The 14,482-nt window shown below is 46.9% G+C and overlaps 1 protein-coding gene across 1 annotated transcript in view; it reads right to left on the reverse strand.

Annotated features, from left to right (window-relative positions):
* The window catches only part of SZT2 (SZT2 subunit of KICSTOR complex), a 49,829-nt gene that overhangs the window by 31,960 nt on the left and 3,387 nt on the right, over positions 1-14,482 (reverse strand). Inside the window, 6 exon segments of the mRNA XM_032431060.1 lie at positions 2,101-2,207; positions 2,619-2,760; positions 3,457-3,588; positions 7,087-7,257; positions 7,534-7,707; positions 8,013-8,138. Of these exon segments, the coding sequence (XP_032286951.1) occupies positions 2,101-2,207; positions 2,619-2,760; positions 3,457-3,588; positions 7,087-7,257; positions 7,534-7,707; positions 8,013-8,138 (852 nt within the window).

The raw sequence follows: 14,482 nt of genomic DNA on the forward strand, positions 1-14,482 counted from the left end.
GCCAGCCCTTGAACCTCTGCTCTCCAAGTCTATCCCTGGCCCTCTTGATTGGACTCTGCTTTGACTTCCAAACCCCAGCGAGGAGCACAACCTACCCACAGGACCCCAACTGGAGAAAGGGGCACTGTTGTCTAGGTTGGCACCACACGGGAACACGTGACACCCAGCCCAGCAAGCCCTTCAGGGCTGTCCTCAACACGGTTCTCCCCGATGCTGGCCGCCCCTCCTCACAGTACTCACCCCCACCTTTTCCTTCAGAGAGGGACGGGAGGCCCTCGGTCCAATTCATCCCCATCGTCACTTCTATCCTTCTAGTTTCAAAGGAAGAAAGGACTCCTCTCCACTCCCAAAGGGTCCTTCGATCTACTTCTTTGAGCCAGTGCCCTCTTGTCAACAGAGAGACTTTACTCCATCAGGCCTCCTTTTCTTTCCCTTATTTTCAAACTCTGCTTCCTCACGGGTCCTTAGAAACGGGCTGAAAGTCTCTAGCTTCAAAACCAAACCGACAGAACAAAGCACCTGCCTCTTCCGCCCTGCACTTCCCTCCAGCTTCCATTCTCTCCTGCCCCCACCTGATCTGAATAGCCACAGTCCTCGTGTCTGCTTGTCTCCGCTTCCTCCTCTCCCACCCATTGCAATCACTTCCCTTTGCCACCTCTTCACCGAAATGGCCTGAAAAAGGTCCCGGTGGCGTCTTCATTGCCAAATCAAGAGGGTGCTTTTCATTCCTCATTTTACCCGATCAGTCTGCTGCATCTCACACTGTTAACTGCTGCTCGGACTTCTCTGACATGAGAATCTCCTGGTTCTTGTCTGATTCTTTCCCTTCCTTCTTTGCTGGGCCCCCTTCTTATGAAAAACCTCTCAACACTGGTATTCCCCAAGGTTCTTCAGGGGCCCTCTTCTCTGCTCAACTGCCATCTGCAGGCTGACAAATCCTAACTCTCTCAACTAATGCTGTCTCCTGAGTACCAGATCTGCATATCCAACTGCTAACTGCTATGAAAAGCAGCCGTCTATGACATAATTATGCACTCTGCTGAGCACTTTAAATGCATTGTCTCACTCAACGAGGGAGGCACTGTTATAATCTCCACTTACAAATGAATCCGACCAAGAATCAAGTGATGTGCGCAACGTCACACAGCTAGTAAGTGGAGCAGGCATGCCTAACCCCAAAGGTGATGCTTTCTGCTGCTATCCTGTTGACCCACAGGTGCCTCAAACGCAACATGCACAAACCTGCTTTTATCATCTTGTCCTCATTCCACCCCAGCTGCTTCTCTTCCCATTTAGCTCTGCCAGCAACCCAGTCACCACTGAGGTCACAAACGTGGGAGACATCCTTGACCTCTCTTTCTTGCTCACGCCTCACACCTTGCTAATTGTAAGTCATGTTGACTACCTCTTCGTTTTCTCAATTCTATCCCCTTGTCTCTTACCCGTTATTCCCCTAATTTAAGCCCTGTTCCTCTCTTACCTTGAGCACTGCAATTATTAACGCCCCTGCTTCCACTCCTGCCTTCACGCAGCAGCAAGAGTGACCTTTATAAAACGTAAACCCAACTAGTGACTTTCCTTGTGCTTCCCTGCATCACCCACAGAATTATCCTGAAGTGTCTTAATACAGCAGAACCAGCTTTTCATGTTCTGGCCAATGCCTACCCTGTGGTCTTGTTTCCCAGAGCACTTTGCTTCCCACCTTATGGCCCATCAATCCAAATTGGCTGTGGTTTGCTGAATATTCCTATTCTTTCCTTTGCTCAAGCCAGTTTGAGTTGGGTTTTCTGATCTGTGCAATCAAAACAGTGATGACTAATCTAACAGGGGAGATGAGGCTGGACATGACTGTCAGATTTCAAATTCAGCACTCTTTTTCCTATAACATGCTGTCTCCCCACACCCTAAGGACGAAGATGAGAGTCCTCTCCCACCACTGCCACCTACCCTGTTCTAGACATGACACCTATGCACCCCACTAACACACAGACAACTATGTTATTGGCTTTACGTGGGAAATCGTCACTTATAAGAAAGTAACCAGCCATGTCCAACTTTGTGACATACTACACTTCCCTCTCCTTCCTACAAAGTCCTCACCTGCACAAAGGAACAAGCCACGGTGCCACTGCGGAGCTGGTTCAGCAATGTCTCACAGACAGCAACATCAGGGACACTGGTCACCCCATCTGTGATCACTATGATACCTGGAGCAGGAAACATTGGACAGACCTGGGGACGCTGACCAGATCAAAGTCACAGGGGGGCATCCAACTGATAGGGCCCTGAAGACCTCGGTGCCCACCAACCGATGTGTTTTATGATCTGCAAACACCCTTCCTTCTTCCCTTCCGTCCTGCTTCTCCCTCCTGAGTGCTGGATCTCAGTGTCCTAAGTGATGTCCTTGGAGCTCTACTCCTTCCCACTAGGGTCCCTGATGGTTGTCAGAGCTGATAATATTTGAGAGATACACTCATGCACATTCACCTTCCTCAAACAAGGAGACAGATCCTCTTCCCGGGGACCCACTGGTGCCCTGGAACCTTGATGGATACTGATAATGTCCCCTTCTTATACCCTCTTATTTCCCCAACCCCACCAACATTCCTTCTACTGACCTGCACTAGAGTTTGAGGGGAGCAACTGCAGTGCCAAGATGCCCTGACGAATCATACTGACCAGCCCAAGATCAGCTGTCACCATGGAGACTCCCACCTTCCGGCCTGGGGGCTCCCCTGAGTCTGGGGACTGGTCCTCTGCCTGGCCCAAATTACAGAAGAGACAGAATTGGTCAGACGGCATTACTGTCCCACCCACAGCCAAGCCAGAATTTATAGCCCAGCACTGGCCAGGCCAGAGAGGCCTAATCCTCTGAGGAACCTCAATCTCCCGCTATGCAGCCGAGTCCTGACTGTGCTTGCTCTCCCAGGGTGTGCTCAGATGCCGACCCGCAGATGGACAGGGAGCCCGGCACCGGATGGAGCACCAGATTATACTGAGCAGGGTTCCCCACCTTTTGTCAATGAGGCCCCTTACCCAGAGTTTCCCATCACTACGATGAAATATTCTCTACATCAATCAAATTAAGTCTTCACACAGGTAGGACTCAATTTCCTTGGCTATTTCTAGGATATCCAAAGGAATGAGCAAGTGCATTCAAGTGAGTCCAAGCAGCTTTATCCCTGACTGTACAAAGTCCTAGAGAACAAAGCCACCCACAATCACCCTCTCAGATCCAGTAGGGGAGGAGATCTAGGACTGAAAACACACAGGCAAATGGCCTTCACATTTTCTCCCAGCAAGAGTGTGTGTCTTGGGGAATGTACCTGAGCCCTCCTCCAGGAGGGAACATGTTGTGTGTGCTCACCAGCAATTCTATCCCTGGCTCCTTCTCCCTTCTGTCCCTTAATAGCTCCTCTTTCTAAGTGGTCTCCGCCTGCGTTCTCTCGCACATACCTGACTCTGGGGGTCATACTGCTGCTGCAGCATGGTGGCCACTTTATCCTCAAAGAGACAGAGCTGCTCGTATACCTGCTGCAGGAATGCCTCCCGCTGGGAAGGGTCCAAAAGGCAGCCCTGCACCAGCACCTGAGAAGCACAAGGGAAAGACAAGATATGAGGGTCAGGGGGACACTGGAAAGTCCCCCTCTGGTCTCCCTATTTATTCTCCACAGCTACCTCTAGGCGATCCTGACTTTTCACCCAGGATCTCAAGTCAGCTAAATCCACAGCCAGTTCCTCTCTTATCAGATCATCTACTCCATCAGGGATATGGGGCCAGTCGTGACCTTAACCTGGTTCACAATCTTCCTCTGCTTTCAGTCCCGCACACTGGGTTTCCCCAAGCTCCCGCATGGGGGTGCCCTAAGATTTTCCATCTCAGGTCACCAGACTGCCCCACCTCAGCCTGGCCAAGCCTTTGTCATTCTGACTCATGCTTTTTTATTCTTGTTGATTTCTAAGCATGGCACACAGAGGCGGCTCTGGACCTTTTCTCTTTTAGGTTCAAAATCATCTTCCCAGTGAGTGCTCCCTCCTTCCTTTTACCCTCAGCAGGTTAACTTCCACCCCCCTCTTCACAGAGAAAGGAAACCAGCCAATGGGAACTTCTGGCTTACTTTAACCGGAAGGGTGTACTACTCTCCAACCCACTGAAAATACCCACAATGTCTGCCCAATGTTTACATCTATCTATGTTTTTGTTGTTCTTTTGAGGCAGGAAAAGATCCCTCCTCTGCTTTTTTTCCCTAAAGCTAATCTCTCCAACTAAACTTGGACCTTTTGCCTAATACCTTCATTCTTTCTCCATGGGGTTCCTTTCCTCCTCCTTTCAACATAAATATAAGTGCCCCCACCCTAGAAATTTCACACAGGCCTGGAAGCCCCTGTGATCTCTCCTCTCTGTCAGGCCCCTACTATCTTCTCACATGCACACTACTCCCCTGCCCCTGCCCTCCTGGGCAACAGCTACCTCTTCACTCCCTACTTGGGGCTGGGCAAGTGGGTGGTCACAGCCAGAAGAGAGGAGAGGGGGGCTCTGTACGTCCACAGGCCAGACTATGAGAAGAAAAACAGGATCAGAGGAATAGTAGGAACTGGGGCTCTAAGGTGGGAAAGATGTTCACAGCGGTACTGTTTACAGGAATGAAAAGTGGGTCAACCCAAGAGTCCAACAATAGGGTTTGGCTAAATATAGAATGATAAAATGTGATAAAATATTAAGCCAGGCAGCAATTAAAAATCGTATTTTCAAAGAATACTTCCTGACAAGGAAAAATGCCCAGATTACACATTAAAAAAGCAGGACGTCAAACCATGCGAATCGCCTGATGTTTCTCCTCTCTTTGGATGGAGGGGTGGTAGTGAGCAAGGATAAACAAGTACTCAAAGACAAGAAAGAAATTCCATCAAATGTTCATAATACTTATTTCTGGGTGGTGTATTACTGGTGAGTTTTGTTTTTCTATTTTATGCATTTTTCAAATTTCCTTCAATGGATATACATTATTCTTGTGATCTTTTGTTTTGTTTTAAGGAACAGCAGGATACATCTTGGGGAAGGAAGCTAGCCTGGGGCTGACTCTGGGGTGGGGGGTAACCTGAGTAAGCCTCCTCTTTCTCCACAGCTGGTTCAGGGCCCACCTCTTCTCCAGGGCTGCAATCATCTTCTGCCCACTCCCCTCAGTACAGAATTTGTCCTCCAATCCATCCTCCCAATGTACAAATCTGATCCCATTACCGTCCATTTAAAAACCTTCCATTTTTAATAGTTTTAATAACTGAACAGTTTTAATAGCTAACATTTTTGCATGTTTTCCATGAGGCAGGCACTGTTCTAAGTGCTTGATATATATGAACTCAGTCACCATATGATATTGGTACTGTTAATATCCCTATTTTGGAAAAAAAGACAGATGTGCAGAAAGGTTAAGTAACTTGCATAAGGGCTCGCAGCTGGCAAGCAAATACAGGGGTATGTGAATCAGTTCAGCGCTTGCATCATCACGCTAAACTCTTCTATAGAACAAAGGACAAGTTCTTAGCCATGACATTCAAAGCCTCTCATAATTCTGCCTCCACTTATCTCTCTCTTTTTTAAAAAAGATTTTATTTTTAAGTAATCTCTACACCCAACGTGGAGCTCGAGCTCACAACCCTGAGATCAAGAGTTGCACGCTCCACCGACTGAGCCAGCTAGGTGTCCCTCTATTTCTCTCTCTCATCTCCTCTTTACTACCCCTCCCCACCCCCACATTCAAGGTTACTGTGTCAAACAGAATTACAAAATTACTGTGTCAAAGGACACCTGTGATTGGGAGGGCCCTCTGTGGCTTTGCTTTTGGGCCCCTCTGTCTGGAAAGCCCATTTCCCCTTCTTTGAAGAGTTAACCTCAATCCTTCCTTCAGGATTCAGTTCAAATGCCTCTTTGTGCAGAAGTCTTTCCTGTTGCAGCCCCAGGCTTGGCTGGGTGCTCCTTCTCGGTGCTCCCACCGCACCTGAGTCATTACTTATCAGTGCCCTTATCACATTCAACTGGAATTACCTCCTTCAATATGTCTCCCCACCACTAAACTCTCAACTCCTCCCATCAGGACAGGGACAGTGTCTGATTCATCTGTGACTCCAGGACGTAGCCCAGGCCTTGCAGAAATCGGGCTTCGGTAAGCATCTGGCAAAATGAACCAAGCATTGAGTGATTACCTAACACCTATACCTTCCCTGTCTTGGCTTTTAGTGCCTGCAAAGCTTGGCCTCTGCCTGGGGATGCAGCCTACAACCAACAGTCCTAACAGCTGTGCTAGAAAAGCACTTTAAACCACAGCAGACGGCTGGGATTCAGACATGCACCAATTGCCCTGTAGATTTCAGACCCTCAGGTGCCAGTTTGACAGCTAAGGTGACAACATGGCCATCGGGGACAGTTTCAGGGTAAGCCCCTACCAGTGAATGGAGGGTGGTTAAGAGCAGATGAGGGGAAATTGGGCCACTGCTTATCTAAGCCCAAAACAGATATTCCAGTAACAGACTTGGCCATTGTCCAAAAGGAGTGTCTTGTGCCAGCCTGCTTGGGTGGTGGATAAGCCCTGCCATTATCTCTATGGTCAGTGTAACACCCAGCGGTTCACAAGGCCCTCACAGGAAATGACCCTCCTCTGTCCTTGGGAGAAATTATGTTTCTGGGTATTTGTTATATTTCAAAATCATAAAATTATTCTAAAAGATCATCTCCCAGAGGTAGTGCCAGGAGTCAGGATACAAGCAAACCTTCCAATCAAATTAGGAGGGTGGTGGTGGAGGCCTAAAACAGAGACCTCCAGTGGCCAGAACCACAGACTTACAGAAGAAGTGAGAGAGGCATTTGTCTAATCGAGGCCACCTGACCTAAAGCTCACGAGCAGGCTCTTGAAGAGCAGAGGAACAGATTCTTCTCGAGAGGAGAGACTCAGAGATGACTAGTAGAGAGGTTCAAGAAGCCGGCGGAGCTGGGGACTCCGGGCACAGACTGCAGAGACGGGACAAGGACTTGGTCAGTAGACCATCAGAGATGAGGTCTGAGGGTACAGACTTGGGGAAAGGGTGCACTACCTGGTGGGCCTGCAGGCCAATGATTGAGGAGTAGGCCTGGATGGTTACGTAGATCTCAGGCTGGAAGTCGAGGCAAGATCCGGGCACGCGGAAGGGTCGAAGCAGCCCGCCTAGGCAGCGGGAGAGGGCATGGAAAACTTCATCAAACAAGATCTCTCCTGTGGAATCATCCTGAGGGCAATGCAGAGAAAGATCTCTCAAGTGTAACCAAAAGCAGCCCAGAGCAGAAACAAGCAGCTTCCATGGGAATTCTTTTCTGAAGGTTGATCACACCCCCAAATACAGTGCCACGGATTGGGGGGGGGGGTCTGTCTTTCAACACTCACCATTTAAAAGCCTGTTTCCAATGGTAGGTTGGGATCCCTTTTCACTTCTCTCAGGCCTCTCCCTCTCTCCCTCACCCTCTACTCCCTCCTTTCCTCCCACTGTCTCCCCCCAACCCCTTACCACAATGCCAGTAGATGGGCTCAGGTCGAGCTCAATGACAAATCGATACTGCCAAGCCAGGAAGGTGACCCGGGTGGAAGGTACAAGGAGGAATGGCCTTGAGACCACTGGTTCATCTGGCTGCCACCCAGGGGGCAGGACACTGAGGACTTCCAACTCCTGCTCAGACTGGAGCTAACAATTAGGACAGAGAGAAAAACAAAGGGTCTGGGAAGAGTCACCCCCTTATTTCCAGGACCTGAACTTCTGTATCCAAAATGGCAAACCATTGGCGCCACCTCCTGCAACCCAAGCATATATTCTTCCCGTCTGGAAAATTAAACAGCATTTCCCCTGTGGAATCATCTTGTGGGCAAAGTCACTTGCCCATCCTAGAATTGGACCCCTCAGAGTTAATCTCCCCTCCTGTTTCTAGGATCCTCTTAAAAAAGCAGATTCTTTTGGGCCAGCCCCTCGTATCCTGTGTTTCTGAGCCTCACCAGCATCTCCTGGGGTGTGGCCTGCACAGTTTGATGCAGGTGATTGAGGAACCAAGCCAGGCGGACATTTCGGGAGATTCGATAATCCTTTTTCATCAACAGGAACACCTGCCCAGCTTCTTCTACCTGGAGACAAAGAGACATTTAAAAATTTCTAACCATTCACTGAGTTCCTGGTATCCGCAGGTGACCGCACATGGAACATGTTCAAGGAGTTCACGACACGTGAGTGAGAGGCAAGGCAGCAGAGGCGAAAAGTTAACTCCCACCTCAGTGCATGGGGTTCCCAAGGGCTCGGTTCTCTGCTCCTGCTCCCCCTACGTGGACTTCTAGGTTCATGAAGTGACCTTTTCACATTATCTAACATTTAATAGGTGTTTCTCCTATAAGCCACGAGCTCGTTGAGGGCAGGGACTGTGCCTTGTTCTATTTCTGTGTCCCTATGTGTGGCAAATTGCTTACAACAGAGCAGATACTCAATATTGCTAGATGATTCCTCCTAAGAAGCCTTGACCACAGTGGCCACTAAAGGACTCTTCACTGGGTGACTAGCAAGCCTGCTGAATGCCTCAAAATCCAACTTCTTTGGGTCACAACCTACACTTTTCCCACCCTCCACACTTCTTAGCGGTCAGCACTCTAGACCCTTCCCACCACTGCCTCACAGCCGTTGACTCAACAGTGTCCTGCCAAGCATCAGCTCCCTTACCTGTGTCCTTGTCCTTCCATTCACAAGCCCCGCCAAGTCGTGATTCAGGATGGATTCGACATTCTGTCTTATCCACACATACACCACTGCCAGCTGCACTTCGACACGAAGAAACTTGTCACCTTGCCGTGCCACCTCTGGCGGGCCTTTACCCATCCTTTTACTTCTCCCTGCTGAGCAACCTCTCCTGTTTCCCCTAGAATGTTTCCCAATCTTTCAACCCCTGGAGTCCTGGCAGATAAACTCACCTACTGTCTCATGCAGAAAACAAGGGTCCACTGGTCTGAACTCCCCCGTTTCCTCCTGATCAAGGTTTATCTGAAATTCCTTTACTCCCTTTCTGAAATTCCTTTACTCCCTTACTCTAGCCTCCGATGAAAAGATTACTGTCCTCCTGGTTTACACAAATTGCAAATTGCTCGTCCTGGGTCCCTGACGGGTGAGGGGGAGTTGCCAGGCTACAAGCACTGAAGAGAGTGGTAGAAGAGAAATGAATAGAGGCCAGTGACTGCCTGTTAAGAAATGTGGTATGGAAAGGAAGGGAACTTTTTTTCCCCTAAGTGGGGGAATGGGGAGAAGGAATAGAAAAAGCCCTGGAAAAAACACTATGGAAGGGTGCTAGGGGCAGAGAGGAGGGTGGAGAGCAGAGATGAAAAGCCTTTCTTCTACAGGACAGAAGGCACACAGCAAAAGATGCAGAAACAGTCCCCAGGATGTGGCACGGGTGAGAACAGAAGGCAAGAAGAGGGAAGGCACTCCCATTCCTTGAGCACCTAGAATATATCTAACAGTCCCCTGGAGAGGCTAAGTGCAAGAACTTCAGACTCAGACAGCCTGGCATGAGTCCCAATTCGGCCTCTTAGTAGCCTGTGAGGTCAGGGAAAGGGTACTTAACCTCCCCAAAGCTTCAGAGCCCTCATCTGTAAAATGGATCTAGTGTTGTTAAGTGGGTTAAGTGAAATCAAGTACATGAAGTGCTCAGCACTGTGCCTGGCACTCAGAAAGAATATGATACAAATTAACTATTACAGGTTATTACCAGGCACAATACAAGGCTCTTCACACAAGTATACTCATTCAGTCTGCACATAAAACATTTAACAGAAAAAAACTTGAGGTCCAAAAAGTGAAATGATTTAACACAATTAGTAGGTAGAGGATCAGAAGTCAAACCCAGGCCTCATGAGCCACAACGCCCAATGACTGAGAGTGACAAATGGATAAAACTGGGGAAAGAGCAGAAAAGATCTGGGGTGCCTGGATGGCTCGGTTGGTTGAGCACCTGCCTTCGGGTCTTGGGGTCCTGGGATCGAGCCCCACACGTCGGGCTCCCTGCTCAGGGGGACAGTCTGTTTCTCCCTCTCCCTCTGCCTCCCCAGTCTCTCTTTCTCGTTCTCAAAGTCTTTTTTTAAAAAGCTTTTATTTATTTGTCAGAGAGGGAGAGAAAGTGTGAGCGCGCACACAAGCCGGGGGCGGGGGGGGGGGGGCAGGCAGAGGGAAAAGCAGGCTCCCCAGTGAGCAAGGAGCCCCATGTGGGACTCGATCCCAGGACCCTGGGATCATGACCTGAGCTGAAGGCAGACGCTTAACTGACTGAGCCACCCAGGCGTCCCTAAAATCTTAAAAAAAAAAAAAAAAAAGAATGATGTGTCTCTACAGGCAGAAAGGATGCTCTGGCATAATCAAAAAGATAAAAAAACAATTTAAACATCAATATGATGTGATTCAATATTATTTTGTGTTAGGTCTCTACACTAAAATCACACAACTCTCTATTATACTGTTTCCCTACACTGGGCTCAGGTAGGTGCTGGCCGGGATTTTGGATTTTATCACCAGAGTTAGGGCAAGCTACTGAATTTTTTTTTCAGCAGAGCAGTAACATTATATCTGCATTTAAAAAAATTCCCTCTAGCTACCATGTGATTCAGAAAGATCCCCTAACGACCAGGGGAGATGACCGTGGCCTAGACCAGAGCTACTCAAAGCAGCCATTCTGGGAACTGTGAGACTGGTCCCCCATGAGACAGCAGTTGTGCCAGAATGTAAAGCCAGCACTGCCTTTCATTGAGAAAGCCTGGTTTTACACACACACACAGTCAGCTGAACTAACTTTCAAGACAAGTGAGCTTAGCTGCCATTTTAAGGAATCTTTGGAATAAGACAAAAATTGGTGATTAATTGGAAAGTAACAAAAAGGTGTCAAGGATGGCCAAGATAGCACTGGAAACCAGTAAGCTGCAGAATGATTTCCAAGTTAAGTAGAAAAATCAGATATAGGTATTTACCATCACTTCTAACCACCATTCCCCAAAAAGGTCCCATCAGATTGTACACCCTCATTGCCAAGATGCTAGAAACAGAAAAGGGATCTACTGGTAAAGAAGGAAACTGAAGCAGTTACTTGCCCTCTGCCTGGCCCTTGGTCTCAGACTGGGATGCTCTCATAAACCAGTCAAGCTCTCTCTCAGGCCTGGCTGAGCTGGGTGTGGGTGTGAGATGAGTGCTCACTCTTGTCTAACTGCTGATGCTGGATCCCTGCCAAGGGTCTTATCTAGAAAAGGATAGGCTGGGGCTCAGAGTGTTATCAGAATAGGAAGGATCCCCAAATTCAGCAGTCCTGTTTATCACTCTATCCTCAGAGCCTACAGCAGTGCCTGGCACATCGGATGTTCCACATGATTTTGCTGAATAAGTGAATTCACCATATGTTCTAAGCAAAGCAAAGTTGATGTTTAAAACTAATAATCAGGGGGCGCCTGGGTGGCTCAGTTGGTTAAGTGTCCAACTCTTGATCTCAACTCAGGTCTTGATCTCAGGGAGATCAAGTGATTAAGTAGGCTCAGTGTGGAACCTACTTAAAAAAAAAATCAAAACTAATGATCAGTACAACTCTTCTCAAGGTGAGATAATATTAACACTAATCTCGGTACTATTTTCCTCTTGTTCTTCTTTGGTAGTTAGTGAAGACTTCTTTCCAAACACCAATCTGTTTCAGCTATGCAAGGAAACACCAAAGGGAGTTTGGGCCCCAACTGAGCCGGGTTAAACAGGGGAGAACGCATGTCCATGGGTCAGCACCGTAAGAACAACTGGGAACAATTGCTTATTCCATCTTCTAGGACTAAAATCTTGGCCATTCTGGGTTTAATGGATGAATCTTTCTATGATTCCCTACACTGTTAGGTACCTCCATCAGGCATTCACAAGGCAGTCTATAACTCTTCTTCATAGCACCCACCAGTTTGTAATGAAGAATTTGTGTATTTCATAATGTCTGTTTCCCCTACAAGTCTGGAAGCTCCAGGGAGGTAGAAGTTGTGACTATATACTGTTCTTTGCTGTATCCCTAGCAACTAGCACAGTGTCAAGACACACTAGGTGTTCAAATATTTGAATGAATGTATAAATGAGGGAAATTGCTCTCATAAGCTTTATTTATTCTCTTCTCTGTTTCAAGCTATGTTCTGAATTTCTTACCAGTGATTCCTAGTTTTTCACTGTTATCAACATCTGCTCTTTGTTGTTCAAGAGTTCCTGTCCTTCTTCCATCTACTTTATGGAAAAACTAGCCTATTTTATTGTTTGGATTTTTCCTTTGCTTCCACGAAAGTTGTTTTTACCAGGTTTTCACTAATATGTGGTTTTCTAATATTCTCTCTTTTTTTAAACTGTTCTTGGAATCTGGGGAGGGGATGCTGGTGTGGGTTCTAATAGATTTGTTTTGAAAGTATGCTTTGATAGTTAAGCCTCTGGGCTTGAGCTTTAGTTTCCTCCTCTATAAAATATGATCACCTCCCCAATGGCATGTAAAAGGATAAATGCATGTATTAGTGTAACAATAACAAGTAATTAATCGAAAAGGTACTTCTCTAAGTCAGGAAGGAGTCCCGCATAGCCATTCACCAGCTTTTTTGCTCTTCTCCAGTTACCTCGCATTTTTGGGTGTTTCCTCACACTAAGCCAAAATGTCTTCTTGATATAATCTTGACCCATCCTTGAGATCTGTTTTCTTGAAAACATCTAAACCACTGTTGGTTTTACCTCCTAAGGTCCCACAGGAAAGTCTGACCCTCTGCCAAAGGAGAATCTATCAAACTTCTGAGGGCAGTCCTGAGTCTCTGCTTCTCCATAGTAAACATCTCCCAAGTTCTTTAGGTATATCTCAAATGGCATGGTTTCCAGTTTCCTATTTTATTTCGTATATCATATGCCTATGAACACTAGCTGTCTCTTTTTCAACTTAAAATGTGGGGGCCAGAATGGAACACAATACCCAGGTGTGATCACAGATTCAGAGTCAGAATTCTAAGTTCTATTTGGAAGCTTTCCCATACCGTTGGCGCAGGCAACCTTCATGACTTTCTCACTTGCATTGCTGTTAAGACATATCCTCCATTCTGTCCTCATGCAGGCTTTTGGGACACATACAATTATTCAATTAGTCCTGTACATTGGATAAATTCAGTCTATTATTCTGTTGTGAGGCTCAGAGTGCTGTTTTGCCTTCTAGCAAATCTCTTTCCAGCTTAATTTCCCTCCTAATTTGATCACGATGCCATCAAGTCCTCATCCCGGTCCAAAGCGGACAAAGACAAGGTGAGTGTGCATTCATTCATTGATCAACAAAATTTATGGAGAGCCACCTACATGCTAGCACCAGGCTATGTCCTAAGGATACCATGGAAAGCAAAAATTGGCATTCTCTGCTCTCACAAAATTTACCCTATAATGGAGAAAAAAATTAATCAAATAATCACTCTAATTACTGTATTATTACAAACTGAGTAAGTGCACCAAAGGAGAATGTGGTTCTATGGTAGCATACAACAAAGTAACCTGACCCAGGCTAGATCTTAGGAGAAAGTGACCCTGAAGACTGAGGAGGGTTTGCTAGATGAGGATGGAAAGGGGGGATAAACCAGATGGAGGACACGTTCGGGGGCTGTGGTCTTAGAAACGTTCTTTAGATTACTAGTAGTTAGCAGGCTGCTTAATTCCACTACTGTACTGCTTCCATTTCTCTACCTTGTCTTTAAAGTTATTTTGAATGATGGACTAACTGCCCAAGGCCAAGCTGAAGCCCACCTAGTTCATCAACCAGTTCTTACAGAATCCATCTCTTGAAACCGGGGTGTTCGCTCAACATGAGCTTTGAAACCAGGGGCGTTTGCTCAATGTGAGCTTTCTCACAACATTCTCCCTCATCCACGATCCTTCGAAGTCAACAGCTATGTGTTCAAACCATCATCTCGAAGAGGTCCTCACATGCAAGATGTAACTGATCAGAACCAGAAAACTTAAGAATTAATTTAAGCAGCTAGAACAGTAGTTTTCAAAGTGTGATCCAAGGACCAGGTGCATCAGAATGGCCTGAGGTGCTTATTAAAATGCAGATTCCTGGGCACCACCCAGACCAACTGAATTTGAGTTGATAGGACTCGGGAACCTAAATTTAACAAGCTCCCCAAGGGATTCTTCCACTTTAATGTCTGACAATCTCTGAAATAGTTGTGTTCTCCCAGCATCCACACTCACATGGAGCTTCAATTCCCTGATATTTAATCCCAAGTCTGAAGTGCATTACTCTTGGAGGAAGTCTGGCAAAGAGAAAGCAGGGTTCTGGAGTCAGAGATCTGGATTCAAATCTGATTCTACTACTTGCTATCGATGTGAGCTTGGACAAGTTACTTCATTTTTCCAGGCCTCAGTCTCTTCATTGATAACATGTAGGTAAGAATATCTACTTCATAAGGATGTT

The sequence above is a fragment of the Phoca vitulina genome, unplaced genomic scaffold (genome assembly GCF_004348235.1).
Source record: "Phoca vitulina isolate PV1807 unplaced genomic scaffold, GSC_HSeal_1.0 scaffold2, whole genome shotgun sequence".
Classification (NCBI taxonomy): domain Eukaryota; kingdom Metazoa; phylum Chordata; class Mammalia; order Carnivora; family Phocidae; genus Phoca; species Phoca vitulina.